At 40.4% G+C, this 26148-nt stretch overlaps 1 protein-coding gene across 2 annotated transcripts in view; it reads left to right on the top strand.

Moving 5' to 3' along the window:
• Positions 1 to 26148, top strand: part of ppfibp2b (PPFIA binding protein 2b) — a 90761-nt gene that overhangs the window by 15665 nt on the left and 48948 nt on the right. For both annotated transcript variants that reach the window (XR_009782697.1, XM_061721192.1), the window contains exons 2-3: positions 9903 to 9999; positions 12702 to 12910. Coding sequence is in view for 1 of the 2 variants with exons in the window: in XM_061721192.1 (XP_061577176.1) it covers positions 9918 to 9999; positions 12702 to 12910 (291 nt within the window). In the remaining variant the exon portion in view is untranslated. The remainder of the gene's footprint in view (positions 1 to 9902; positions 10000 to 12701; positions 12911 to 26148) is intronic.

Genomic DNA, 26148 nt, shown 5'->3' with positions numbered 1-26148 from the left:
TGTATCAGCTAAGATTGTACTCATTCTGTGCAGTGAGGTTACAGTCTAATATTTAATCAACCTTTTGGAGATGACATGCTTGTGGTTTAAACGTCAGGAAGGAGAAAAAGGCAGAACCTAAAAGCCAGACGACGTTGAGGCCAGCGGTGCACATGTTGCGTGTTGTTGTGTTCCTTCTGACAAACCTGCTTTCACTGCAGCTGCACAGCCCTCTGCGTTTGTGTGAATATGTGTGACGAGGCTAAATGACATCTCTTGTCATACCGATTTTACTCTGGTCATCAAACACAACACATGCAGTTAATTCCACACACAGTGAAATACACACTGCCACAAACTGCAAACCACCCAACTAACCAACCATTACTCAGAGGACGCTGCGGATGCTCTGAACAATGTCCTGGAAAGTCCTGGAAAAGCTTCACAATCAGCCATGATTGTTTCCTTGACTATTTAAACAGATATGCATGATTTATACATATACCTGTAAATACAATTGCAAGTTGTTTGATGATTATTGTCAGTTTAATGTCATTTGTTGATATACATCCAGTATTTGCATTCTTGGCCTGCAACATATTCGTTAAAAGACCAAACTAAGGCAGGTTGTCTAAAACTATTAAAAAACTAACTAACTAAAACTAACAGTTTTTTTTTTCTTTTTAACTGACTTAATGCTTCTGCAAATATTAATTGTGCATTCAGATTGGCCCTCAACACACCAACCAAAGATCACCCCAGCCCATACATCTGTCCCTGCCCCCCTGAGACATGATTTATTTAAAAAAGTAACACCCTTCAATATTCTCTGTTGCTGTGGGATGTGATTGCCAATAATGTGTGTGATTGGTTTACAAGGGTAGCCAATAACAGCAGAGTGAATGGTGAGCAGTGGGATGGGGACACTTAACAGGGTCCTTACTGGAGCACACAGAAAGTAGAGGATTAAGGCTTCACAGTCTACCAAACCCCGAGCTTCTGATCAAGGTGAAACCTCTCTATTGTGGTGCTTCATCAGTTTTATTAATCATAGCATAACATGAAAAATGTAAATGTTCTCTTGGTGCCAGGTCAGGACTGCAGGCTGAACAGTCCATTTCAAAAAACGATTGCAAGGAAATCGCAAACAGCGCTTACATTGTTAGTTAAAATGGATGCATGGATGTCTTTAAGGTAGCATACATTTCTTGATCTCAATACACTTTTCTGCTACTAACATAGAAGTGTCAACTACCCTTCACAAAGGCACTCAGTGCGGTTACATGCACATCTAAATCAAGGTATTGGTAACAATCGAGCTAAGGATTAAACTGGAGTTTCAGAGAAATCCAAGTATACATGTGCAAGAAGACAATCGGATTATAGAGTGAGGTGCGTTCCACCCAGCAACGCTAGGTGGCGCCACACACACTTTCGCGTTGGCGTTCTTCAAGTACAATTAGTAAACAAGTACGAAGGACGACAACAACATGCAAAAAAATGGACGCTAATGATGCAGCAGATCTGTAAATTTCATACATACTAAACCTGATCATCAAAATGCAGCAAAGTCTCCCTCTTCTTCTTCTTCTGTTACTGTGTTGTTGTGATGCCGTGACTGTTGTTATTCTCGCTCCTGCAGCTCGTCACTTCCGGAAAGGGGAGTCTCGGTATCTCCGTTCAGCGTGGGTTGCATATAAATGCCGAAATAACTTTGATTAGGGCGCATCATCTGGCAATAACAGCTCGATCGCTAGAGCTTCAATTCAGCCCGGCTAAGGTGTAAACTGTCACGGTTTGGTTATTTAGTTCCTGTTTTTATTTGGGTTTTTTTTATTTGGCGCTTTAGGTTTTGGTTAAGTTAATAAAACACGTTTTTTGGAACTCCTGCCTCCTGGTCTCCTGCATCTGGGTCCTATCCACCGCAATTGTGACAGTAAACATGGCTTTGAAAAATTCGATATCGGTCTGATTAAGGCAACAATTAGAATTTCTGTTAGTGCATTTAAGTGTCCTGATTGACACACCATCACAGACCCAGGCCTTTGTATGCTGTTTTTTCTTTGGTTCAGAGCAGACTGCACCCTTTTATTTTTTATTTTTCCAAAGAAACATTTGTAGTAATTGTTTGACCACACTGCACATTTCTATTGTTTAACGGTACTTCCCAGATGACCGCAGCCCCGGATACTGCAAAATTGCCTCTGGTTAACATAAGACTTAAGTGGTATTTGCAAATGTAGCCTCATTTTGTAGTTCTAGAGACATTTTTCCCAGGTCATTCTTCCCCCATATGGTTATTTCTGCAGTCACTGATATCATTGTAGTAGGGATTGGAGTTCATTTAAAAAAATATCTCTATTGTATGCAAGTTCACAAGGCTGATGTCTACTTTAATTTTTAGCCATAAATGGGCATATACTCATCCACAAATGCATTGATTGCAAAAAATAACAGAATTTTGCATAATTTGAAACTCAAACACTCATCAGGGAAGTACAGAGAAGACAATCTGTTAGCTGGTTTCAGCTTTGGAATCACAACGTACAGATGAATCATGGGATGTTGGGCTGTGCCTAAAGCAGCTCATGAACTAAAAACTCATGCGTGAACTGTTTGAATGACCTGTAAATACTTCTTTTATCTCCTTAAGATCACATGGTCTTAGCAAGGTCTTCTGAGATCACCAGAGCAGCCATCCTTTTGTGTGACCATTATGCTTGGCTGCAGTTATTTACTGCATCCACGATAAAATAAACGCATCTCATCTAAACTAATGAGAATCAAAATATGGGATCCCACAGATTTTTGGTTTCGGCGGCGTCCATTTCCAATCTGACGGTGTTGCTTCACTGCATGAGTGGTTTATTGTGTGGGGGAGATTGGTTTAATTCACTGTTAATACCTGCACCTTTTTGCAGTGGAAGGAAAGAAAAGTGGTTGGAAATGCTGGAATATTTTGTCTCAAAAAGTGGAAGAGACGCTGAGGAAGATGAAGAGAAAGTGAAAGGGGAAAGGGGTGGATTTTCTTGCTGGACTAAAGGACAGACTGGGAAGCATCCTCATTTTAAATGTCAGTGGTCCTGTCGCATTGATGTTAATTGCTGAAGAATCTGGTGTTTCTTGTTGGCTTTTCTTAATGCACACACACAGTTGTATTTACCCTGTGTGACAGCAGGGCCTGGAGGGCTTAGGTCTGGCCTCTAGCTGGTGACACTAATCCAAACAGGCTAAGCCAAATGAAGAGGAACGGTAAACTCACACACACCCGTCTATCTTCTCCTGCCCCTCCTTAGTACGTCTTTTTTTTTCTTCTCCGGCGTTGATGTTTAACCACCAGTCCTGTGAACAACACAGCGCCACAAGCACTGGTGTTTCTTGTTCTCACTGACTTATGCCAAGAATTTGACTCTTCAAAGGTCTAAGTGGTGTGGAATTTCACATTTTGAGACTCAGATTTATGCACTTTGGAGTATTGACAGCTTTGTTTAATGTTGACACGTAGTAGGTAACCTTTGGGCTCTCCTCGTATGTGCACCTAATGAGTTTTGTGAACATACTTTTGTGTCTTGACCTTTTTAAACTCTAGTCATAGTCCTGATATAACCTGATACTATTACATAATTAGAAACATTTATTTTAGTTGATTTATCATTTGCATATGTTACGTTTGCACCGCCGGATACGTTGTCCAGAGTGTGTATGTATGCAAACACCTGGGAATAATGGCTTTCTTGTTTCTTGTTCTTTGCTTTCTCCCCCTCGTGCACCAGCTGTTCATTACAAAGATTTCCTTTCTCTTATGATCAAGAGTGAAGTGAAGAGTTAAGAGAATCAGAATCCGCTTTAATCACCAAATACGTAGACAAATACGAGGAATTTTAACAGTTGTTGTCTCTCTAGTAGTTGACGAAATGCAATAAATATTTAATAAAGGGCGGGGGGGGCGGGGGTTAAATAAAGAAAAGAAAAGAAAAAATGAGTAATGGATAAAATTTCCCCAAAAAATACTAATGCAATCTTTCATTTGCATTAACAGCATTGAATAATGCACTACTACTATACAGCAGCTACTGTACAATCAAACTGGATGTTTAGTTTTATTACGGGCATCTTCATGTTGTCAGGCACAAGATTGTATTTTTTAAGTTTTTGGTTGAAAATGTAATGTGATCATTAATGTTTACGTTGGACAAAGATGTGTGTCTCAAATCAAAAGAAAGGGGATTTTGGACTAAAAGACCTGGAAAAAGAGATTGTGACAGTAATTCATGGTAAACCGACAGTTGATCAGGTGCTGCACTGCCTTTGTTGTTTTTTGTGTAGATGGGCTCAAGTGTGTGATGTAATCTTGGTGAAGCAGCTGTTTTCATTTATTAAATTTATTACACCAGTTTTTGACTAACCAAACTTGTCAACACACACACACACACACACACACACACACACACACACACACACACACACACACACACACACACACACACACACACACACACACACACACACACACACACACACAGGTCTTTCCCAGGTGTAATCTATTAATCTTAGCCGTTTTTCTCCCCAGGCAAGTTGTAACAGTAATGATTGCTGCAGTCGGGATGCTCAATAACTGACATTAGAGGAATCTCAATGCGTGCCAGGTCCGAGGGCGTGTGAAAATCAGCAGCTCCACAAACTCACCTCTGTGTTAATGCAAAGAGTTGATGAGCTGGAATATTCTCACATTAATGACACTCTACAAGACCTAACATGTAAAGACCATCAAAACACATGATTAATAAAGATTTGGGTCCATTTCAATTAGGAATCCTGCGTAATACTGGAATTTGAAATTGAAACTGTAAATAACAAGTTAGTGGGAAATTGCAACAGGGTACTGTTATTTATGAATTGACCTCATCTCGTGTGTCTAGTGTCTGACACTCATGACAGTTAGAGAAGATCCAAAGTATTATTTAAATGTGAACATTGCAGCTTGTGAGCCTCATTACGATCATTGACTGGAAGTCATGTGCTGTTTTTGTGCGATGGTTCATTACCTCAGTCTGAGGGCCAAATGGATTACAGCAATGAAAGCAGAAGTCAACTGGACTGACCGGCGTAGAACACGGGCGGAGAGGAGAAACAACTCCCATTTCCCTGAGAGCCGAGCAGAGTAAAACAGAGCTGATGAAATGCATTCTAGCAGGACTAAATCGGACAAAAGAAAGCGAAGTGAAGTTCATCACAGGGCAGTGCAACGCTAGGGGTCACATTAAAACTATATATTCTTTCCTCCCTAGAAGCTGTGCATCAGCCACGGTTCACAGGCCACACGCCCCACGCAGCCATATAGAAGAACAGATCATCTGACCAGTGTTCAAACCCACAGCTCTGAGATTATATTCTTCGCAGCTCCTCTCTCACGTGCCTGTGTGTGAGGCTGGCTCTGCGCCTTAGAGAGAAATAATCCTCCTAAAAAGTTATGCTTACTGTCTTGATTAAGCAGTTTACCACGCTATATAGTCACACTAGTGGAAGCTTAGCCCTTCAGGAGCAATTTAAAGCTGTCTACACAGCTAGGAAAGGTGTAACAAAGTGTCATTGTAATAATTCTTAATTCAGGACTTTGTCAAAACACTCCTGTTTAACTCCAGCATTTTCATTTCCTGCACGAATGACTCCAGGGGAAATATGAACTCACTTCAAAGCCGCATGCAGAATTACTGTCATATGGGCAAATGTTTAATTCTCGCTTCGTGTGCTGCTTCCGTTGGCCATCTCCTAACCAACGGGATCAAACAGAAACATGTGAAAGAGACACAACCTTAAATGTGTTACATGGCAGTAACATGTCAGGCTGTCAACATATAAACAGCGATGGTATAAAGCCACCTAGCAGATTTGTTGGTGTGGACAGAGATTAACGGTGTGCGTGTAGACCACATCATATCAGCATTAAAAGGTCTTTCTCATTCACATTTTTAAGAAGTGTGAGAAGAAGCTGTGCTTGCACTGCAGAGACCTCAGTGTTTATACTTATTTACTCTATAGATATTTCTAATTGCGAAGCCGATGCCTCAACTTGGCCAATATCTAAGATTTTGGGGGGTGTTTTCTTCCCACTGGGATTCTATTTTAAGAGTAACTCGAGCCTGGAGGTGAAGAGAGGAGAGGATTGGAGAGGACATAGTGTGCTTTGTCTTCTGGACTTGCATGTGAGGGCGGTAAATGGAGCAGATCTCTTGATATGATTGTGTTCAGGCACCTTACAGATGTTGGGTATTATCACATGGTATATTTCTGAATAATATTACTCAAATCCAGTGAATGTGGAGAGATTGAGTCAAGTTCATCAGCAGCAGTTACTGATGTTTTGTTTTTGTTTTTTAATGGAGCAAAACGGTATTGTTGATCTTTGAAAACAAATGTGCCCGGCCTGCAGGTTGTAGGATTAGAGGATCTTTAGTTGATAGTTTATCCCACTTAAAGCAGGGGCAGTGGATGTTTGAATAGGGTGTCTGGGTGTTTGTATGACTGCAGGAGGGCTCAGCAGAAAGCTGCTGATCTGTTGTTGTGCATTGTTCTTCATTAAACTCCTCCATCAACATGGAACCATGTTTGACTTACTTGCTTAGGTGACGGCTTTTAATGAAAACGGGTCGAAAATCCTTCCAGTGTCATTTTACAACCAGTGCAACTGTAACGTTTATATCTGTAAAAGTAGGTACTGTCCTCTTCAGGGGGCTGTAGGATGAACATACCTTCATCCTGCCGTCCTACTCAGAAGAGAGCTGTCGACACTGAAGCAAGTGTAAGCAGCAGTTTACAATGTCATGTCCGACAAACTAGTTTTTCTGGATCTTGGTCTCGATGGAAAAAAGGTGCGTCTGTTTCCTAATAAGCAAGACATGAGTGAGAAGTCACACACAGACAATGCTTTAATCTCTGGGGATGATCCTGACATCCAGGTTTCACATTAATCACCGGGGAGCAACCATCTGGAACTGAATTCCTCTTTTGTCTTTGAGATCAGCGATATATGAATGCAATTTAACCAACTTAAGATTCCTGTGCAGTCAGCTTTTGGCATGTGGAGACACCAGTGGAGAGATGTGCTCTCTGCAGTGCACAATACTCTGTGTGCATTATTTTACTTGTTCATATGTATAGGTAGCCAAATGAATTGATTGACCTATTATTGAGCTCATTATTGTCTATTATTTTTTAATAACTGGCATCAGAGAAGTGTCATCTACATCAAAAATCTGCTCCAAAGAATCTACCATAAAAAAAAAAACGCATATCGGGTCCACTTCTGTCTTTTTGAGACCTGAGCTGAATAAACCACATTAATAGAGAAGGTTAATAGCATAGTCAGCTTTACTCTGCTTTGTCCTGAATAAGGAGGACATATTACATTGTATTTCAAGGGTTTCACCTTGGGTTTTTATGTTTTGGACTTGGGTTCTGATGCCCTTGTGCATTATTTTTAACATTCAGGTAATACCATTTTTGTGTGTATGTATAAATCCAGTTATATTTGAACACTATATTAAAGACAATACATAGAACTGTAGCTGCACACTTAGCAAGGACTGCTGTGTCCACTTGTGGTCCAGGGTCATCATTACCTTACAAATAATCCAAGCTGGAATCTGAATTCCTGCAACAAATGCATTGTATGAGGCTTTTTGTCCACAGAGCTTAAGTTGTTACTGTTTTATTTATGTTATAAAGTTTAATCTGTTCAAGATCGGAAGGGAGGAAGGATAGGAGGAAGGAAGCAGAAGCTGACACTCACTGACAGGAAGGCACAAGATCCCACAGATCAGAGTCGTACACATCACGCAGCTCTGGAGACAGAGGACGGGATTGTTGGGCTTTTATTTTTTTCTTTGTCAGTTCTGAACTGGGACAAAACAAATCTTCGAAAACAGGACCTTCACATACATGCAGCTTCACAAGATAACCACAATTTCCTTGCTTACATAAAACTGCCTTTTTCAAACACACATAAGCATACCTCGGAGACAAAGGCGTTCTTGTTCTGTTGAGGTCAACCGCTGTCACAATGCTGTTGAACAGAGTCAGTCTGTCATAATGTCTGAATGGTCCCGTCGCCCTCAGTCTCAACAAAACTCATATCAAGGCATTTGTATTATCAAACAGCAGAATCAGAAGGCTTTTCTTAAATGCACGCACTGAAGTCTTTACACACGGGTGCACCATGGGACGCTTTGGCTGAAAAATCCTGATTTGCAAGAGCAGCGCAGAAGTGTAATCCTGCTGTGACTGCTGTGTTATATGCGTGTTGTCAGCGTTCGCCATCGTAATGAAGTGGAAGTTGCCGCTAATGTAGATGAGCATTAGTCGGCTTCATAGGAGGTTTATTCTCTCAAGGCATCTGTAGATTACATCACCGTCTTTCCCCTTGATTTGCACATTGATGTCTATTTGTCAGTAAGTCGGCATGACAGCATGACAGAGAGATGAGGGCCGTAAAAGAGCGATGACTTGAAAAAGGATGAGTCTCAGGCATTGAAGGGAGGACGGATGGGGCGAAAAGCAGAAGAAGGGAACGGCAGACGTTTTGAGGGGCAACTAAAAGCGGCAATGACAAACTGAGACTAAATCCTGCTGCAAGCAACTATACTTTGTTTGGCAGCATTGGTGGTATTTGAAGAAATATGTGCATTTGTGTCGTATATCTACACAAGTATGAACACTGTGGTGTCTTGTATCAGTGGGGGGAGGAAAATGTACCATATTTCATAAATATGAAGGTTTATTTGATTTTAATTGATGGATACATGTTTAAGTCAAAAATAAATTTGGAAATCTGAACTTTACAGACCCCTGTTGGTGAGTGTAGGATGTTACACCTGCAGGAGGACTAGTGTGTTACTACCGGTAATACAGGACTGTCTCAGAAAATTAGAATATTGTGATAAAGTCCTTTTATTTTCTGTAATGCAATTTAAAAAAAAAAAAAAAAAGATAAGATAAAAGATTCAGATAAGATTTAAACATGTATTCGTGATCTGGAGTGAACTGTCCATTTTAAAACATAAAGGACTGTCTCAGAAAATTAGAATATTGTGATAAAGTCCTTTATTTTCTGTAATGTAAAAATGTCATACATTCTGGATTCATTACAAATCAACTGAAATATTGCAAGCCTTTTATTATTTTAATATTGCTGATTATGGTTTACAGTTTAGGAAAACTCAAATATCCCATCTCAAAAAATTTGAATATTCTGGGAATCTTAATCTTAAACTGTAAACCATGATCAGCAATATTCAAATAATAAAAGGCTTGCAATATTTCAGTTGATTCGAATGAATCCAGAATGTATGACATTTTTACAGAAAATAAAGGACTTTATCACAATATTCTAATTTTCTGAGACAGTCCTGTATGTTTTAAAATGGACAGTTCACTCCAGATCACGAATACATGTTTAAATCTTATCTGAAACGATAATATTATTATCATTAATACTGTGTGTGTGTCTTTAGTTATAGAAATATCCATTGATGTGTTCTTTGTCTTTTTTTTAATTGGAAACCGTAGGTGGATTGTATTTAGACTATTTGGAAAAAACATCTGTGAAAAAGTTTGGCATTTTTATCAGTATGAATAAAGGTGTCTTATGTGCAGAACTTACATTACACTTTACACTAACGAAGGAGTTTCCTTATTGGTTTATTTCCCTCCTCAGGATTACATTGTCAAAGCTCATAGGAGGTTGCTTAGCAGTTACAATTTTTCTTATTCCCATCTCCACTTTATCATTTTTGCATGTCATAGAAGCTCTTTTTTTTTTTTTTTTTTTGCTCATGACATTTCTTAGATACCATCAAGTAGGTAGGATATAGAGACACTATAAAGTGAGTGAATAGTAACCCGTTTTTAATGTCTATTTGAAACAGAACGCTTGAGATCTGATGCTTCCTGCCGTCGCCATGGAGTCAGAGGCCAGTCACATGCTGGAGGCTGCGCTGGAGCAGATGGATGACATCATTGCAGGTACGGGCTGCTGACAGCAAGTGTTGTCTGCGTGACGGGGAACAAAACGGGGAAACATGCACACTCCCAAACTGTTTCGGATACAACTACCTTCTTTTACCCGACCCCTGCCCTGCAGCATATGGTGTTTCGTAGTTGTTCCAACTCCACCACGCACCAAAGTACTGATCAAGAGCTCTCCTTCCATCATCACAGTTGAATCACAACCAAACCTGAATCTTCTGGACCCAACAGTTATCCTTTTATCTTGGATTATCTTGATAAAATCGTCATTGAAATAAAAGTCAGTTCTTTAATTTAACCGTTCATTACTGCAACATCTCAGTCAAAACTCCAGATTACAATACTTTAACTAAAGCTACTTTAGTTAAGACAGAATGGGCAAATTGGTAGAAAGTAACTACAGCCAGCTTCTTTCTCCATTTTTGTTCATATCAGCTGATTCTTACTTCAGGCAGCTGCCTGTTCATCCCCTGACAGAAAATGGTAGTGTGACCAAAACCTTTGACAGGAAGTTAATAAGTGGCTTGCTAGAGGGCTTCCCACGGTGATGCTGACTTATTTTACGTGCTCGTGTGTGTGCAGCTTTGTATGTGTCCCAAGGATTTTGTCTGCTGCATCACTGCCAGCCTTGAATAGGCAGGATTTAACTAACAGTAGAGTCAATGTTTAATGTGATTCACTGACGTAATGTGACATTAATGTGTACAGTAAACGGTCTGCTTAGTTTAAATATTTAAACGTAGAAATTCTAGTTTCAACCATCATACCGAATTTTTCACAAATAGCAGACATTTTTCTTTGGTTTCCACTGCTGCTGCTGTCTAAAGCAGGCTGAGCTCACTGAGGGCTCTGAGTCGCCATTCCACCTCTCACTGACCGCAAATAGAAATACATTAAAGTTCCCATTAGCGATAAAATCAGCCAATCAGTAACAAGGAAATTAGAGCCACTTATCAAGAGAATTTAGATTTGTTGGTCATATTACATTTCACGATCAAGAGAGTTTTTGAGTAAGCATCTTGTGGGAACAAATCGTGGAAAGCTCTCTCACTCTCACTCTCACTCTCACTCTGATATTTGTTTTATTGAGTCGTTCGCCATGTTCAGGCAGAGGAGTAACCCTGCGTCCCTCTGTTTTTAAATAATATCACACTAAAGGGACCTGCTCCACAAGTTATACGGCTAAATATGAACATCTCTCAAATGAGTGAAGGACACAAGGAGAATGATTAATGACATGATGTTCTTCTTCAGTTTTTCACAGATAAGGAGGTGGAACCGCTGCAACATATCCTTGCATCAGGGAGCTGTATTGTGGGTCGATATTACAGTGTATAAACAGTTTTTTTATCTCAAAGGATTTCATACCCAAGATATGTCCCTGATATGACATAGGATGGAATCAGTCCCGGTCAGATCAGTCACTCGTGCATGTGTACTTGCATTTAGGGCAAATGAATCCACATATTGTACACAGTAATGTAAAAAAAAATTAAAGGAAATATTTGAAAATTATATTGGATATCAACGGGACAGATAAAATTCTCCATACTGATATGGGCTGGATGGTTAGAAATATAAGGATGCCATATCGATAGATGGAAATTGATGATCACCCTACTGAACGCTCAAAAAATGAAATAAAAAGGGAGTTGCATGGCCCTCATGTGCTTTTATGCATGCTCCATGGAGATGAGGTCACTTCCACCAAACTGCTCATTCTGAAAATGATGCTTCTCTAGACCCTTTCACATCTGCCACACGTGCTCAGGGTCAACCCGTTGGACGGGCTCTCACTAAGTCTGTGTCTGATAGTTTGGTCAGAGACATTCACACCAGTAGCCTGCTCAACCCATTTCTCCTTGCACAAAGGAGGTCCTGCTGATGGGTCCAAGACCTTGTCTGACCCCACGTCCTAGAGTAACTGATTGTCTCCTGGATTCTCCTCCACGCTCTTGAGACTGTGGTGGGAGACGCAGCAAACGTGCACATTGATGCAGCGTCCTGGAGGAGCTGGACTACCTCCGCCACCTCTGTAGCGTCCAGGTTTTGGCTCTTGCTACCAGTAGTGACTCTGACCTTGTCCAAATGCAAAACTAGCCAAAAACAGCCAGAAAAGGTGAGGAGAGAAAACATGTCAGTGGCTTCCACCTGAAAGAACCACTCTTCTTTTGGGGCTGTCGCTGCCCTTCTAGTGCACCTGTTGTTCATTTCATTAACACCAGAATAGAAACTGAAACAACGCCCTCTGCTGCTTGACTGACTCCTAGGCTCATATTATAATAAAGGATGTTCCTTTAACACCTGTAGATGTAATTCCTCTCTGTCATTTCTGGCTCTGCTACAGAGGCACCTTTGCAGATATTTATTTTGCTTTCACTGTGTGTTTTTGCTGTGAAGCCATTGTATCCGTGTGGCTGTTATGTAAGCAAGCGCATCCAGATGTGTGCTGATGTGATCCTCACAGTGCGAGTGCCAGGGCAATGATCCAGGTGACACATGGACATGTTGGAAACTGTCAGGGATATATGGCTCTGATTAGATAATGCTTCCTCAGTATTTCCACCCTGAGCTGTGTTGTTGAGACATCTTACACATCTGCGTTGTACGTATGACACATCAATATTTAAGGAATTTAATTGTTACAAATTAAGTAATTGTTTCCTCTCTTTTTTTTCTTTTTCTCTGCATGCTTTCAGGTTCAAAAGCAGCAGCCATGGAGTTTTCCAGCGGTACGTTTAACCTGGGCTCTCCTGTTAGTGCTGGTCCGCTGCAAGTGGTGCAGTTAGCCGAGGAACTTAAACTTGCTCTGGAGCTCCAACCCAACCAGGAGGGCAGAGAGAGCCTGAGAGCGCAGCTCCCCTCCGAAACGGCGCAGGCTCTCATCCACTGGCTGCAGAGCGGAGCTGTGAGTACATTTGTGTGTTGCTTTAACTTCAGAAGTTATTTCAGTGTTCAGATATGTCATCTGCACTGGAGATTTTATACAAACAAATTGCGACAATGAGGAACTTAAAATATCTGTATCACATCACCTGTGTAAAGAGCTTGACTATACCTATATGTGGGTGTGGCACTTCATTTGTGATCATTGTTCCCTATTTGGACAGTTTGAGGTTAAATCCACACTGGTGTGTTTGAATGATTTGCATCCACACCATTCTGTGTAGTTTGGATCTGCTGCAGATCTTTCTTTTTTCTTTTAACTTGCAGTTAAACAAAACTCTTTGTAAGGTAACAAAATTAATCTTATTTTCATTTGATTATAAACTAATGACTTAATATTTTATTACTTCTCTGTCTATAAAGCCACCGATATGCACATTGGAATTTAAAATGTGAAAAAGTGTGCTTCAAAATCAAAAGACATCTATGATGCCTGCAACTAGTCTTTATCTGTGCGTTTTTTATGCAAAATGACAATTGAATGTAAGACTTGAGACCTTTTTACAAGATGTTTTTTTAAATGCATAGCGTGAAATAAACCCAATAAATATTAGAATTGATTCAAACCTGCTCAATCGCTCCAGATTAAAAGTCAAATCCCCCAGTTGTTCACCCTGAAGGGACCAAACAGATGGTCCGACAGATGCTGACATCCCTGCAGCAACACAGACCTTTTAAGATGTACATATACTCTGTATATAAATACACAAAATACTAATACAATTTCATATATGAATATGTCTTATGAAATTTTGTTGGTCCCTGTTTGATCAACTTAATGCAGTTAAAAGCATCTGTGGTAAGTTGACTTGATCAAAATTGAAGATACCTAAGAAAAACGAATATATCCCACCTGATAGTGCTTGTTTCTGAAGACGCACTGGGGGGTTTGCAGAATGAGCACTTGTACAGACTAATGTAACACAAAAATGGTGCCAAAATATTGTAAAATAAAATAAGTGTGTGTTGCTAGACAGAGGGTTTATGAAAATGTTTATTGTATTTCAACTTACAAAGTTTTAAGAGTACACTTCATGATAAGTATCAGTGGATGTGACCAAAATATTTTGTCAGAGCAGGATAGATTGGTTGGTTGTAAAGGGTCAAACCCTTTCACTGTGAGTTTTTGGATGTGGATGCTCTCTGAGAAGTAAAATCTGGCGCGGAGAAAACTAACGAGAGGAGCCAGTTCTCTTCGGCAGGGAATATTTATGTTACAGTGTTTTCTTCCAGAAATGTGGTTATTCTCAACACATCAGCTCAGAGAGGCTGGATCATATCTTTGTTTAACTTTTCCTAATGCAGAAGTGCTCATTCAAACAGCTGACATTCATACTCTCTTTGGCGGCTCACTATCAAAAACTAAACAGATTTACTTCTTTACACTAGAGACACACAGTTCATGTAGAATACAGTTTGCCTGGGTTTTGAAGCCAGTTCAAGTAGTGTCACAGAGAAGTATGAAGACCTGACATAACTATGTAGTACTTTATCATCTAGTGTTTTCTCCACACTGGGGTCACACAGGGTCATCTGAGGGAGCTGAGAGGAATTTAGCTGCTGTGAACGACAGCTGCTCTCATGGTCTGGTTATCTATGTAGGGCAGTGGTTCTCAGCTCTGGTCCTGCATAGATGCTGCCCTGCTTCAGCACACCTGATACTAACTAACGGTCCTCATCAGCTTGTCATCAGGTCTGCACAACTCTGTTGGTGACACAGCTTGTGCTTTGTGCTAAATTTATACTATGTAATCCTTAACAGCAGTGTTTCTTGAGTAACTTAAGATTAAAGGTCATTTTAAAATGAAAAGAACATCCTGTCATAAGCCAATGACCAGATCACGCAAAAAAAAAACAAAACACCAGGCTTTTTTAGACTGGGTCCCGCTATTATTGCTGAAGAATGCGTCTTTAACGCGCGTTGGTAACATAAACACAAGGCCTGTTGTTTGTCACCAAGGGCCTGAAGGAGAATTGAGGGGAGTTGGGAGGTGTTAACCGCGAAACATAACGTAACCTGTGTGGGCCTGTAGAATGAGGTACTGTCCCCAAATCAGCAAGTTCAGACATCAGACAGGTGTCATTTTCAACTCGAGGATGGATGAACGTTGGGTGTTTTTTTGGCCGGGTTCTGGTTCTTGTAAACCCCTGGTTTGTCATCTTTGTGGCCACTTGTTCAAACAATGGACAATTGTTTGTGGTTCCAGACATACGCCGGTTTATGGCGTCCTCAACTCGGAGGATGAGCAGCTCACGGATCTCCTCGTCTCCCCAGTTACTCATCCTGCTAATATAGATCCTACCTGAGACGTCTGCTGCTGCTGTTACTCTCATCAGCTGTTTCCTTATTTTATAGAATTATAATAAATAAATAAAAACTTCCTTGGTGGGCTGTACTCAGGTTACGTGGTCTACTAACCCCCCCGCGTTAGCTCTGTTTCATTAGATCTGACCCCTGGTTAAGAGTCTTAACTTAAGACTAGTACCCTCGGGCAACTCAACATGCCACCCTGTGTCTGTCAATATGTAAAAGAGGCACACGACACGCTGGATCTGGACATTCGCTAATGTAAACAGGCCTACAGATGTTTTCAGGTGAAGGAGGAGAAGATCTGAAACCGTCGGATGTGTTTGTTAGCTAGATTGATTTTGTTTTATTTATTAAAACATGTTAATTAAAACATAGCTGAATTATATCTGGACTGAATTGGACTGTGTTGAATTTCTTCAATTTTTTAGCACTTTGACATAACTTTTGTTGTGAATTTGCACGATACAAATGACACAGACCTTTCAAAAACAAATGGTATACCAAAATGATCCTTGGGTTGGCAGGAAGATACAGTTCTATATGCAGATTGACTGTATGAAGGTGAACTAACCCTTTCAGACTCAGGAACCTGTTTAAAACAGCATCCTAAAAGCTCACAGAGTTTCTGATAATCTTACACAATTGTAGATTAAAAAAATGTCTCAACCTCCACAGTAACTGCAAACCTGAAAAAGAAAGTATTTGCAAGATTAGACCAACAACTTTAATTTAAAGTACAGTACAGTAGCTTATTTTACCCTTACACTCAAACATTGTTTATGGTTTAAATATAACAGAACACATACAATCTGTTTTGAATGAGAGGAATTAAAATGTTTATCTTCGGCACACATGATGTAAATCGTCTTCAATTAATTTATTTGCAGACCATAGTTTCTCTGCTCATTGGGTAATCCATGGTGCTTGTTTATAAGGAACATTTGGAAACGACAGGAAACAACTGGAAACAAGTGCTGAACATTTTAAATGAAAAACCATAAAGCACAATCCTAACAGTCTCAACACATAATAGAAGAGGTAGAATAGAGTAACACACCATATAAAGATGCTTCATGTAGTTGTTTTTAACGTGACAAAATGATAAATTTCTAGCAAGAGCCTCTCGCTAAAGAAGCTATTGATCATCAACTATTGATAGCATCACCATGCATGATTATGAACAGGGGTTAGTGTTACACATCAGTGAAGGAGGGAAGGGATCAAGTGGAGGAGGTTAAACATGTTCTGCTAAGCTTCCCTCTGAGACCCCATTACAGCTCAACTATTATCAACTTCCTGCCCCGTGTTCCCTCCCTCACAACCTCTCTCCGTCCGTCTAGTGTGGCCTCTCGGTCATGAAAACTAGTGTTTACATCAGCTCTTACCCTTCTTACTCTCTTTGACCCTTCTCTTAACTTTTTCTGTGCATAGTAGCGCTCTCCCCCCTGACTGACACTCTGCATGTGTGGAGACCCGCCCCCTGCTTTCTCATGCGCCTCTGTTTTGTAAATGTAAATGAGGTAGTTTAGTTTTAAGTCCGGTCTCTGGCAGGAGGACTGGATCCCTCCAGAGTGTTACGGTGAAGGAAAGTTGCACTACTCCAACAAGTGGTAAGTGTTCTGCTTTGATCTTATAAACCTTGTCAGTGGTTTCCAACTTTTTTCCAACAAGTATGTTAAACATGCAGTTGATAAAAGTTATTTAGTTAAGAAGAAAAAGGTGAAAGGAAGTCTTATAGTCTTATACTCCTGCAGGATTTACTGACATGCAACTGTTGTTATTTGGAGTATTGGAGGTTTGGCTGCTGCTGAGTTTTGTCCTGCAGAGGCTGCTGTTTTCTGCCCAGAAAGAGGTGTTGAGTTTTACGTACAGTGACAGAGATATAGGGGCTGAAAAAGGAACGCAGATCTTAAATCTCACTCAACAGCCTTTTGAGGTCTTGGGTGGTTTCAGCTGCACATGTCCCACATGTTGCTTTCAGTCACTGGTTATCCATCCCTCCTTTTCTTTTTTCTCTTTGGATCATTTTATTTCTTTCTTGTTTCATGGCTTTTTAAAATGCTTTCCACTTTCTAACATACAGTGTCGGTAGGTTTAATGTTATTGGAGTAGTTTTGGGACTGTATCAAGGTGGTTAATCCTCTTGATTTACTCCCTTTTAGCATCAGCTCAATTCATTTGTAAATTTGTGTTGGTGCAGTATCACAGGACTCCTGTCACCCCAGCTCTAAAAGGATTTCTTTGTCTTTCTGTGTTGCATTTATAGTCAGTTCTTAGATCTTCCTGTTTTACATATGTATTGAAAAGGAATAGTGGTTTTACAGAAATTCCTCTCCTTAATTTTACTTAACCACACATAAAGCCCCTGTTCAGACCCGGGTCTAACATGCCTCCTGGGTAAACAGATCACAAGTGGACAACATGAAATACAGCCGTGAACATGCTCATCGAGGATGAATTAAGATCTGCTCACTAAGATGGAGATGATTTAAGGCGCGTGGCCATGTTTTTAAAAAGAGCACATACTGACCTCCCGACAGGATACAGGATGTGTGTTTGCTCTTCAGACTTCTTGGGGGACTAAAAATAAAGAAAAAGAAAAAAGTGGCATTCAAGTAGTATTGTTCACAGAAAGGCCCCTGGCTGTATTTGTTTATTACCATGTTAACGGTAAACATAGCAGTTGTCAGTGCAGCACCAAGATTTGAGTCTATTCTGTTGATGCTGAAAGTACTTTACGGGGCGTTGCCTCAAATATTCAGAGCCAAGAAGGGGATTTCTGCTCCTCTAAACTAGTGTTTTGATATAACATAGCAGAGTTCTACATGGAGAACTGGAATCAGCTTGTGTTGCGTGCTATAGGATGAGCACAGCTCGTGGATGTATTACTGGCACGGTGAGCAGACTTCATTTTTGTGGCTTTTCTTTTGAGACTGATTCAGAATTATAAATCCCGGTGAATGTAAGCTCATTCCCCAGTTCTTTAGTTACTCCCTGTTAATACCAGGTTGGACCCTCTTTGATGCGGATCTCCTATTCCCCCACATCCCAAAAGGTGATCTGTTTGACTGAGATCTGGCAACTGTGGCAGTCACTTAAGGACAGTGACTTCATTGTTATGATCAGGAAGCCAATTCTTGATTATTTGAGCTTTGTAACATTGAGAATTGTCCCAGAAGCCATCAGGAGATGGTTAAAACATGGTCATAAAGGCATGGATGTGCTCAGTAGCGATTCCAAGTAGGCTCTTGCATTTAGATGTTGCTTGGTTGCTACTGAGAGGCCCAAAGTGTGCCAAGAAAGTACACCACGGCACCACCACCAACCTCAAAATGTACACAAACCAGATGGATCCCTATTTTCATGTTGTTTAAGCCCAGTTCTGACCCTGTCTTCCAAATGTTGCAGCTGAAATCAAAACTCATCAGCAATGTTTGTCTGATTTTCGATTGTCTTTTTTGGGTAGCCTGTGTGAAATGCAGTCTCCTTTTCTAAGCTGACAGAATTCAATTGAATTTTATTTATATAGCCTCTATTACAACAGAAGTTGTCTCTAGGTGCTTTCCAGAGACCCAGAACATGACCCCTAGCAATTATTACATAAACACAATGGAATATGTGTCTAGTGTAGTTTTCTGCTGTTGTAGCCAATCTATTTCAAGGTCTGATGTTTTTGTATCTTCAGAGAGTCTTCTATATGACTTTGTCAAACAAAGGTTGCTTAAGTTACTGCTTCTATTACCCCTGACCAGTTTTTGGCATTCTCCTCTGACCTCTGGCATCCCAAGATGTCATCCAGAGACCTGTTTCTATAAACCCCACAGATGATTGTGTGTAAAAAATCTGGGTGGATCAGCAGTTTACGAAGTACATAGGCCAGCCCATCGAGCACCAACAACCCTGTGCAACTTTCAAAGTCACTTGAATCATCTTCCTTCTTCATTCTGATGCTTAGTTTGAACTTAAGCAAATTGTCATGACCATGCTCACACTAATGCATTTAGTTGCTTTGATTTGGTAGATTAGATATTTGTACCAACAAAAAAAATTATAAGGTGTAAGGTTTTTTATAATAGGCTGTATATTGTTAACATAATCACAAGTGTGATGTTAGAAGAACTACAGAAGGAAAACATCTTTAAAAAGTTCCATTAAACCAGTGGTTTCCCAAGATGTCCAGCTTTGGGACCCGTCATCACCCCTTGATGACAAGCTATGACCCAAATCAAGAAAAGTTTTTCAATCCCTCAAATGTATTTAATGAAAAGGTGGTGCAGTTTGAACCTCAGATTGGACCAAACTGAGTGATTTCATGCACTAACAGGATATAAAAGCTGACACATGCACTCAGAAAGACTCAAAAATATGTAGTTTTACCCGAGAGCTTTTTCCAGAGGCAAACGGTAAAACGGGCCACGCAAGAAGACATCTGGGGACTTCCACTGTACGTGCCTACACGCAGGTTTTGAATTGGAACAGTACTTCAGTTGTGACTGATGACGTTGCTCAAGTACAGATGAGCGTGAATATTAAGAAACAGCTTGGATCTCAACGTCAGTGGATCATGTGGCTGGAACACCTCGGTTAATAGAGCTCCACCCAGAGGAGCATACAGGCGTGGGCAGATTCAGGAGGGTTGTGGTGTTGGGCAGCAAAAACCTTGGGTGGAGATCATGGGACTATGATGCTTGCAGTCTGCTTATCTTATTCTAAAATAATAATTTCATGATAATTTGATTTACTTATGGATTTGTTTTTTTTAGTGACATATACTAAGGAGTTCGCCTTAGCAGCAGTTAAAACCTTTTCAAAAAATATCTTTCCAAAACCAACACCCCTATTAGTCTTGACAATACACAAGCCCCCCTGTCAGTTGTTGCCAGAGATATTTTTTCTTCCTGCAGTTCCAAACATGTGAAAGCTGCTCATGTGCAGATTTCTGAAGCAGATGAACAAAAGACTGGCAGACTATCAAGCTTGGCTGTTCCCTCTCGTGCTCTTCCTGTCCACCTTCTTCTCCTTCTCCTTCCCCTGCACCTCCCTGCTCGCTTGAGGGAACGGGATCAAAGATGCCCGTGCTGCACAACCAGGCTGCAGCCTGTGGGCTTCTCTCCAGGGATACTCCACAGTGAAACACGCATAGATACACACATGTAAACACAGGAAGCATCATAATTGTATTTTTGGCAGGAAGTTGTGACTGCTGCTCATTACTGATGACCTGAAGATGTTTGTCTTGGGATGATCCCATTTTCCTGGTGGAAGGTTTCTGGAATGCAGTTTCCAAAACTTGCCAAGAGAACGATTGTTCAGGAGGCACTTTTAAAACAAAAATAGTTTGTAAATATTACACATGACTTTTAACTTTACTGTTCTCAAAACATCATGGTACTCTGCCCCTCAGTCAGCAAATAGTGATCACAGATCCAAATGTATCCTTATGACATCCTTCCATAATGTTGTCCGTCTGCACGTCCCATAGCCAGAACAGCACATTCGTTTGGAGAAGTGTCCAAGTCACCAAATGAATGCCCGCTAGACTGACTGGTGCTTTTGCAGACGGCCTCTCTGAACTCCCGCTCACAATATTTAAAGATGAGGATAAAACACCAAAATGGAGGAAACAATCTACACCAAACCTACACTAGAGAGAACTCCAACAATACAAAACCAGTGTCCCTGCAGCGATGCAGCATAGCAGCTATGTGGTGGCTGACGTCAGCTCAGATTGGCCCAGAACAACTACCCAGTTTGAGTCGGTCACAAGAGGGGCCGTCACATACTGCAGATAAAACCCAAACAGATGCAGTAGGTGGCAAAATTACACATTATTTGTCTGACAAAGTGGTCAAATACAAAATATCAGCTGAAATCATCAGATTCTTCAAAACATAACAAGCTGGATTTTTTTGGTTCCAAAATATAAGCCACAAAATCTCAAAAACTCATGTTTATTTGCAATTTTTTAATATGTGAACATGATCAGCCTTGAGCGACTTTGGTGACCGAGTTCGTGTGTGTGTGTGTGTGTGTGTGTGTGTGTGTGTGTGTGTGTGTGTGTGTGTGTGTGTGTGTGTGTGTGTGTGTGTGTGTGTGTGTGTGTGTGTGTGTGTGTGTGTGTGTGTGTGTGTGTGTGTGTGTGTGTGTGTGTGTGTGTGTGTGTGTGTGTGTGTGTGTGTGTGTGTGTGTGTGTGTGTGTGTGTGTGTGTGTGTGTGTGTGTGTGTGTGTGTATTAACTTGTCAGTCTCTTACTCGAGATTGTTTTGAACATTTAAATAACAGGAAATGGGACTAATAAAGGCTAAGACAGGCTTACGCATGAAGACGATCAGATACGGAGACCTTCGGAAAGCATTCCCATGTCTTCCAGCACCGAGCCTGTAACTCGATTTAAGAAGAAAGCACAGAGAAGAGGGAGAGATGCTTTGCACGTTTTGTGTTTCAGTGCAGCCTGTTGCTTATTTGTGCGTGTTTCTGACATCAGTTGGGCCAAGACTCCGGCACAAACGGATGACAGAGAAAAAAGAAAATCCCTCCCAGCAACCCCCCCTTCCTCTCTGGACTCGGCCATTTGGCCGTCAAACGGTACTCAGCAGAGAGAGGAGAGATAGAGGGAGGGGGGGGGGGGCAAATCAGAAGTGAAGAAAGAGAAGGCAGGGAGTGCCCAATGGAAAGGAGGGATACATCATTGGAAAGGGAAGAGAAAATATAAGCATAAGTAGGCAGGGAAAGGAAGAAGGAAAGAGAAATGTGGTGATCAAGAGGGGAGAGAGAGAAGCAGAGAAGGAGGGGGGAAAGACAGGGGGAGTTGTCCCTCTGGAAACAGCGATTGTAAAAAGCCCTCCTCCACAGCTGTGAACATCACACTCTCACGCACACATGCAGACATAAACACACACATTCTTCCATGACAGTACTCATGCTACAGCAGCTAAGGACTTCAGTCTTACCCTGTAACTTATGAGGATTGCGCTTACGCACGAAACACGCGCACACTCTCTGACGGAGTCCAACAAAAACACAGAAAAAAAGGCAGGGCAGCGATGGGCTGGGAGCATGGAGACTCCCATTGATTTCTACAAGCACTTCTCCTGGCTCAAAAAGGTGAGAGCTGAAGTTTGGTTTCTTCTGCATGGTTTAAAATGTTCATGCCTGCCCTTGTCAGGCATTCCTTTCATTGGGCCGATGCCTCGAAGGAGAGTTTTTGTTGTGCGCAAGAAGGAAAAGCGCAGTTTAAAGAGACTGGGGAAAGTTTCCTGCCCCTTGTGAGACAATTGTTGATCTACTTTGGATGCACGGCATTGTCCTGCTTGTGTTGTGTGATTTCCTGGCAACAGCCTTTTTTTTTTCTCTAATGTGATTTCCCCTCGCCGAAGAGCTGAGCTGCATCTCAAGTCGTGTTGTTATTAAGACGCGTGTCACAAGGATAGTGTTATGAGATTAGGAGTATTATCCATCAGCTGATGGTTGTCAGAGCAGAGGCTGATACTGCGGGATTTAATCAGCGAGAGACTGCACTCGGCGAGATTTTATCTGTAGTCAATACATTTTATCACGTCTTCAATTCATAGAAGAATAAGGGGAAGATTTACTGAACTCAGCAAATTAGCGAGGGGTCACAAATCATGAACGCCTCGGATGGGAGCGTCCACTGGACCGACTTACAAAATAGATGCAGTCAACTCATTTCATAAAGAAATTTACTAGGAGCACCGTCAGAGTAAGCAAACAGTTGACCAATGGTGGTATAGTCACTGTTTCTTGTTTATAAAACGCAAACCATTTCAACATGAAGCTTATTACCTTCTTAGTTAAACCTTTTAAGATGTACCCTCCGGTTATTATCCAAATAAACATAAAAAAGAAGTCGGTGCATCAGTCTGACAAAAAAACTTTCACATAACTGTTACATGACTTCATTTTCTACTATAATTACATTAAAATGTATTATAGTGGGGGATTTTTCTGACTTGTGGTTCGGCATTAAATCCTAACATGTTGCCAAATAATAATAATAATGATAATGATGATAATAATAATAATGATGATGATGATAATGATGATAATAATGATAAGGAAAACATTTAAAAAATGCCTATTAAGCCAACATCTTTCTGGCTGACCCTAAGATCTGATCTGTAAGATGCTGTTATTCCACAAAATGAAAGCAAGACGACAAAAATTGCACTTTATCCATTTGGTAATGGTATATTCCTCCAAACTCTGTGTCACTGAGTTAAACACTCACAGCCACAGCACTGCCCCTGCTATAAACTGAGCAAAATGGCACTAAAAGGACAAGCTGTCCATTATTTCAGCACATACTTCTCAGGGTGAATTCTTTTCAATTCAATTCAATTTAATTTATAAAGCGTCTATTATAACAGAAGTTGTCTCTAGGATCTTTCCAGAGGCCCAGAACATGACCCCTGAGCAATTATTACATAAACAATAGCAATGAAAAACTCCCCTTTAGGAGGGAATCATAAGGGGGGCCCTCCTGCTGGAGGCCAGACTGGGCAGAGCAGGAAAAGAAAAAAACAGATGGAAAGAATGAAGTACAGAGAAAGGAGAGACACAGACACAATTCTTGCCGGATGATGCTTGAAGCCTGATGTTGCCTCCATCACCTCCTCAATATTTCCTCTGCAGAGAAAACACTTATCAATCAACTTTCATCAGCACATACAAAAGCAGTGAAAGCAAAGTGGACATTTCCTCCCTTTAGTGCCATTAGTTTGTTCCTAAACCTAATGCGTGATAACATGTGTCATGCACAACATGGATTTTGAACTTAATGTAGCTATTATCTATGGAAGCAATTCCGTATCATAATTCAAATTTGGAATGGATTAGCAAAAAAAAAAAACATTTTTCAATTTTTGGAATAAAGTTGCATTTTATTGGAAACGAAAGAGCAGTGGTGAAGAAGAAAATTAAAATGCCATTTGGATGATTTATTATTAATATTATTTGAGTCAGAAATGCAGCTTTATTTTGAAAATTAAAAAGCATTTATACTAAAACATTTTCATTTTCAAATTTGTCATTTTTAAATTCCATTTTGTAACACTTTGCAAGATAACTTTTTCAAAATGAAATCTTTAATGTCCTTTTCTCTATCATTTAATTAAGTCACAGAATGAGCAATGGGGAAAAGTTAATATTAATTGTATTAATGAGTAAAAAAATGCAGCTTTATTCTGAAAATAAAAAAAATAATATTTGCTAATCCATTTTTATTTATTATTAATAATAATAATAATAATAAAAAAACGTTATTTATCCGTTAGGAACTTCGTTTGGTTAAAAGCATCAGCATCTGTCCGTGTACAGTTAACATACTGTATGTAACAGGACAATACAAAAACAAACCACACAATCAATGTATTTTGAATTATGTTACATAATTGCTTCCATAATTATCTTATGCCAAATCATTATGGTTTATAAGATTAGATTACATTAGATTAGATTATTTGTCAAATAAAACATTTGAGGACACATCGTTAAGTCTTGAGGCTAAATGCAGTTAATGTACAAGTCTGAGTACAAGTCAAGTCACAAGCGCTTACATTGAGGGTTTTTCAAACCTACTAGTCTGGTAGACTTAGATTGATTGAGGTTACAACATTCAGCTGGTCGTAGTTGGTTTTCACACTGTGTCAAAGAAACCGGACATTGTGAATACCATGTTCCCTCCTTCCCTGTGGTGGCGCTGCATCAAGAATGACCAAAGGAGAAGGCATGACAAACAATGAACATGAAACATCACTCATCTATCGGCTAATGCAGGGCCACTAACGCTAATTAGTGAGCAGACTTCGATGTTCTTGTGAGTGCTTATCATGTTTCTGTAAGAGCTTTTACTTTGTCTTTACTCCATGTCTGAGTCACACCTTCCCAAACCAACGCTGCTCTGTTTTAAAGCAGACCAAACAGATCTGATGTGAATGCCCCCCTAGACTCGAGTCCTACGTGCTTGTCCTGGCCACAGAAATGACCGTACGTCCTTTAAAATACAACAAAATAAACATAACACCGAACAAAACAATAAGGTAGTGCATAAGTCCTTGTAATTAGAGATTCCACATCAATAATGAGGTTTTCTGATAACAACCTCATGTAGACCTCCAAAAAAATGTATGCTAATGGAGAATACACCTGTACATGCTCTTTGCGGTTGTGGTCACAGCCACATCAAACATAAGATTTTAAACTTGGTGGTAAATAATTGGTATCAGCAGAGAACTGTGATCACAAAGCTTAGTAAAAATATATGCATGATCATTCACGTTCTCCCCAGATTTCCAGTGATCATTTGGTCTTCTAGCAGCAGATAACTTATCCCACAAAGTTTTGTCTTGCTGCATTTCTGTTTCTTTAACATCTGGTCAATTAATTTTGTGCAGCACCTTTACTGTCGTTACTAGAAAGAACTAGTTCTGGTTCCAGGTACAGATGAGGCGGAATGAGAGAGGGAGTTTAGTGACGCTGCCATCTTCCTTCACTGAGTGGATTTCTCCAACTACAGTGAAGGAAAGAAGAGGCGACATGTTAAGTTCTAAACTGCGTTCATACAGCTGGAGGGAGAAATGATAGTTCAGATGAGGTATCAAAGAATATATAAAAACAGACACTGTGATTTAATTCTGTGATTAATTCTAAATGTGGGAGTTACGTTTTGTCATGTGGTAGTTGAGTACTGAAAGTGTGTGTGTGTGTGTGTGTGTGTGTGTGTGTGTGTGTGTGTGTGTGTGTGTGTGTGTGTGTGTGTGTGTGTGTGTGTGTGTGTGTGTGTGTGTGTGTGTGTGTGTGTGTGTGTGTGTGTGTGTGTGTGTGTGTGTGTGTGTGTGTGTGTGTGTGTGTGTGTGTGTGTGTTATCACTG

Source organism: Cololabis saira, chromosome 5 (genome assembly GCF_033807715.1).
Source record: "Cololabis saira isolate AMF1-May2022 chromosome 5, fColSai1.1, whole genome shotgun sequence".
NCBI classification, from domain to species: Eukaryota; Metazoa; Chordata; class Actinopteri; order Beloniformes; family Belonidae; genus Cololabis; species Cololabis saira.
The sequence above is the reverse complement of the archived record's forward strand: the minus strand, read 5'-3'. Positions and strand labels throughout refer to the sequence as shown.